Source organism: Apaloderma vittatum, unplaced genomic scaffold, assembly GCF_000703405.1.
Source record: "Apaloderma vittatum isolate BGI_N311 unplaced genomic scaffold, ASM70340v1 scaffold24549, whole genome shotgun sequence".
NCBI classification, from domain to species: domain Eukaryota; kingdom Metazoa; phylum Chordata; class Aves; order Trogoniformes; family Trogonidae; genus Apaloderma; species Apaloderma vittatum.
Window position 1 is genome coordinate 37,486 of NW_009737403.1, and position 4,866 is coordinate 42,351.

Genomic DNA, 4,866 nt, shown 5'->3' on the forward strand with positions numbered 1-4,866 from the left:
GAGCGCAGAGAGGCATGTGCCGTCACTCAGAGGAGCCTTCCAAACTTTGTCTGAGAGAACAGCTCTGAGCAGTCAGTTGGAACACTCGCAATTTCTGACCGTATCATTTCTGGAACACCTGAGTGCTGGGCAACATCTTGCCACAGTCTGTCCTGTGCAGGACATAGCCCTCTTATTCTCAAACTTCATAGAAACATAGAATGGCCTAAGCTGGAAGGGACCTTAGTGATCATTTGAATCCAGCCTCCCTGCCACCAGGGACGCCGCCTCTCGACTAGATCAGGCAACACATGGGGACCGAACGGGAATCGAACCCGTGACCTTAGCGCTACGCTCAACTGACTGAGCTAACCAGCCCCCTACTTCTGTTGGTACCAGCTGTTCTGGCTCTGCGTAAAGAGGAGGATTTGAGGCCGCAAGGCCTAGGGAGTTGGAGGACCTCAAGAGCATCCACGGAGCAGCTCGGCAAGCCCTGGTGCCTCTGTGCAGCTCTGGCCCCGGGTGCAGCAACATGCCTTGGCTGGGGTGGGGTGGTGACACCGACGTCCTTGCAAGGAGCCTGCCCGCACCCAGCGTGGTCCCCTTTTCTTCAGGAGAAAACGAACTGGAGGATCCACCTGGAGTGAGCCTCCTGGAGGCTTCCTCTGGTGAAAGCACCTCCGTACTGCAACTTCTCCCAGGAAGGAGGTAACAGCTCCTGTGCAAGCACTTCCAGGGTCTGGCCCCGTGGGAGAACTCTGGGATAACCTGGGGTGCTCAGACACAGCAGCTCTGCGTGACGATGGCGCGCGTTACCCACAGACCCGTGCATACCCTGTGTGGCTGTACTTAAGACATTACATGGGAATAGCACTTCAAGAAACCTTGCAGATTCTTTTCCTCTTGCTTTGCCTTTGTTACAAATCCCTTACCTTGCCCTAGTCGCTGTGAGTTTTGTTGCTCCTGCTGCTGCTGATGCCTTCGTGCTAGTTTTTTCATCTGAATAAAAAAGGAAGAACAGAACAATCTCAACGCTCTGAATGCAACAGTTTTGCTTCCTTACAAAACTCTCTGCAAACACTGAATCAATACAGACCATTCATATTCACGCACACATCACTGGGCTCAGTTTCAGTTTTAAGCTTAAACATTTCAGTTTCCAGTTTGTACCTGCATGCAAAATTTACTCCCAATGTCATGTTGCTTTAAGCACAGGAACTTAATGTCTGTGTTCAAAAGTTGCCTTTCTGGTACAGATGCCGACAGCCGAGCATGCAAACTATGCACAGTTCATTCCCTGGGATCTCTGGGCTACATCTCGGGAGAGGGGAAAATCTGTGTTGGAGGACAATTTGCATTTTAGTTTTGAGAACCTGACAAACAACTTACCTTTGCTCTTTGGTTCTGAAACCAGACTTGGACAACTCGCACACTGAGTCCTGTTTCAGCTGCTAGTGTTTCTCTGACCTGCAGGAGGAAATGTTTAATGATGTAATCTTTCTGCTTTTTGAAAAAACTAATCAGTTATGTTAGGAGGAATATGCCTGTACTTACAGTAAAAAATGCATGTACAGAACTACTTTTAAAATTCCTCATATTTTTGCATAGCTTGTTCAAGTTGCTACTAGTTTCATAAGTACTGAATAAATAGTCCCAGCTGTGTAAAACTGCACTATGTCATACAATGATTTTTATTTTACCCATCAAACAGTCCTGTGCAAAAAGATACAATTTTGGTTGTGAAAAACTCTCCCATTGCTGAGGCACGGGGGGCTACCTGGATCTGCAGCTGACCCTTCAGCACTGTGGCCTGGAGCCCTAGCAGACTTCGGGTCCCCGGCGAAGCACCCACCTTCCTGCAGGGCTTGGAAGACACTTCAAAGGATGCTTTGAACGCTCGCCTCTGCTGCGTGGTAAGTATTGTCCTGGGCCGTTTGGGTCTTCTTGGGTCCTTCCCATCGTCACTTCCTTTTCCTTGGGTTACTTGTCCTTTGGTGGGCTTAACATCTCCATCTTCATCATCACTTTTAACTGATGAAAAATAAATAGGATATAAAATTTTACTTGTTCCACCAAGATGACAGGGTGTTGGAGAACTGCTCTTCAGCTACCAAACTGGTCAAAGGTTCGACCATTATCCCATCTTTATCTGAATACCTAAAGCAATTGCAGGCAGGAAGAGAAATACAGTGTAGATTCCAGTTATTCTAAATATTTTGAATATTTATATTAAATATAATCTTTGTCATCTTGTTTCTGTATGCCACAGAGAACACCAGCATTATCTCTCTGTGTTTTACAACGTGTCTGTATGTGCAGACACATATTTCTCTTTCTTGGTAAATACCTACAGGTGTATATGTGCTTGTGTAGGCCAAACATAGTATTTGTATTTTCTACAGTTAAATTCTGAATATTTGTACAAGCTGGTCATATTATGTGTTTTTGTACATTGTACTGGGAAATCTCAATTACAGTGGCAAAGGTTAAAGAGTAAGTATGAATTTTGTTGTGAAAAACAACTTTTCAACTCAGCATATTTTATTTCACCAGGCAGTACTGATTTCTTTTTCCAGAAAACATTAATATACTATTATAGGGACATCAACATGAAGAAACACACTGCAATTTTTATGTACTCAAAGATTATGGGTGGGGAATTAACAAATTAGACTTTAATTCATTTTAGGGGCTAATTATTATGCACCTAGCAATCTAATCACCTTTTACTTTAATAAGCAGCTTTTGCCTAATGATTAAAGAGAAGTTCAGTCATTTTAATAACTGTGACGTTATTAACTTTCCAGCATGCCATTTCTAAGGAAAGGTTTGTGAGGATTAATATTGCTCATTGGAGAGTTACTTTTGTGTCCAGTGGATAAATATTTGATTGGAGAAGGGCACACGCTCAGGCAGGGCCATGTGAAAGCCCTCGCTCCCACACGGCCACCCGGGAGAGCCGTGTTTCCAGTGTGTTAGGCAACGGGAGACAAAACATCCCCTTTAATTTGTCAGCTTGCTTTTCAGGTTTGAGTCTGGCTAACAGAGAACAGCGAGGGGAAGAAAAGCATCTCCAGGAGCAAGAAGCTACCCCTGGTGCCAAGGGGAATCGAAACCAAAGCCGAGGCAGCTCCGAGCCACCGCGGCAGCTGAGGTGGATCACAAAGGAGAAAGAGGGGACCTGAAGGACAGCCCGCCGAGCCAGAGCCCGCCTCCTGCACAGCGTGGCCGGAGGATGCCCGGGCCGGGGCAGCCCCCAGGACTCTGCTGGGGGAGTTGTCTGGGCACAGGACACTGAACCTGCCTGAGGGCAATGGGCAACTGCGGTGCCGCGGGCAAATTCACAAAGAGCCCAAACCCTGAGACTGAGAGTGCTCAGGATCCCGCGAAGACAGCGTGGCCATAAATAACACGCTGCTCCAAGGAAGGCTCCGGCCCCACACGTCCTGCCGAGTCAGCAGTAGCCTCTGTCTGGCAGCATTCCTGACACGAAAATACAAATTTTAGCAATGTGGAGAATATGGCTCTCGGATTAGAGATTAAAGATAATTACTGCTCCTAGCTAAATTGGAATAACACATTTTCCCCACAATCCTGAACATTCCTGTCCTTTGTACACTTAATGGAACAGTAATTGTTGATTTTCTTAGACATATTCTTGGGAAACAAGTGCACAGTTACGATGGCTGGCAGCAATCTGTGTACACACCACTCCAGTCTGGGGACCAGCCAGGGCACACTGGCAGCAGGTTTCCAGTCTCCTTGAGTGTGTAGGAACTGCCCGAGAGCCTGTGAGCTCCCCGTAACCACCGCCAGATCCCGCCGGTTTGGGAGTGGAGAACCCCAACCCAGCGCGTGGGCTTTTTGTCCTGTCCCGTGTTGCCAGCCCTGGACAAGCAGCAAGAGGACTTTGCTTGCCCTCTTTTAAAACCTTCCCTAGGACCCTGGTGGACGGAAGGAAGCCTCTGTCACTCCATCACCATGAAGAACTCGGGCAAGACACAGATGAGCTGCCGTTGGGTGTGAGGCCTGCACCGTTATCTTCGGGAGGAGGCAAAGCTCCGGTCACAGCACGGTGACCTGAACTCCCAGTCCAAGCCCGTGGAAAAGAGCAGACTTGGAATGAGGCCTCGGGTACCTGAAGTCAGCCCAATTCACACTTTGTGGTCTTACAGAAGAATACTTTGACCAAAACAAAACAGTTTTGTCCTCTATGAAGCAGCAAGGGAATCAAGTTAAGGAGAAGAGGCTGTAAGCAGGGTTTTTTTAGCTGTGCCTGCAAATCTGCCTGATTGGCACGTGCTCACAGATAAAGGGGATGTGAAAATGGATGCACTTTTCTGCAAGAAAGCTCTACAAACCCCTGTGGCTTGTCCAGTCAGAGCCGGCATGGGAAGAGCTCACCTGAGTCGGAGTCGTCTGGGCTGACTGAGCTCAACAAGTCTTTCTCTTTCTCATAGTCGCTTTTGCAGAGCAACTGCCCTTCCTTAAGAACAAATTCGTCCCCTTTCCTCAGCTGTCGTTCACAAACGCAGCAGCAGAAGCAGCTTAAGTGGTAAACACACTCCAGGGCTCTCATCACGAACTCTGTTGGGGCGATCTTTTCCATGCAGCCACTGCACTTGGCAGCAAACAGCCTGCAAGAAAGAGAGGCAGTAAAGGCAAAGGGAACGTCACATAGTACACTGTGTGAATTTAAATACAGCAAATTCTTCAATATAACTACAGATCATCTCAGCTCACACTTTCGCATGCTGTGAGACCCGCATCTTAGTCCTGGGAACATCACAGACGTGCAACTTATTCAAACCTCAATCCCTTTGGTCCAGAGATTCTCAAAACACCTTTGCTGGGTAAAAAATACTAAGATTTGTCCTTACCTCACTA

The 4,866-nt window shown here is 47.3% G+C and overlaps 1 protein-coding gene across 1 annotated transcript in view; it reads right to left on the reverse strand.

The window, feature by feature from the left end:
• The window catches only part of LMX1B (LIM homeobox transcription factor 1, beta), a 6,693-nt gene extending 2,083 nt beyond the window's left edge, over nucleotides 1-4,610 (reverse strand). The window contains exons 1-4 of the mRNA XM_009877326.1: nucleotides 4,384-4,610; nucleotides 1,832-2,010; nucleotides 1,369-1,446; nucleotides 912-978 (exon numbers count right to left, since the gene is read on the reverse strand). Coding sequence (XP_009875628.1) covers nucleotides 912-978; nucleotides 1,369-1,446; nucleotides 1,832-2,010; nucleotides 4,384-4,588 — 529 coding nt within the window. The 5' untranslated portion in view covers nucleotides 4,589-4,610. The remainder of the gene's footprint in view (nucleotides 1-911; nucleotides 979-1,368; nucleotides 1,447-1,831; nucleotides 2,011-4,383) is intronic.
• Nucleotides 4,611-4,866: the final 256 nt, after the last annotated feature.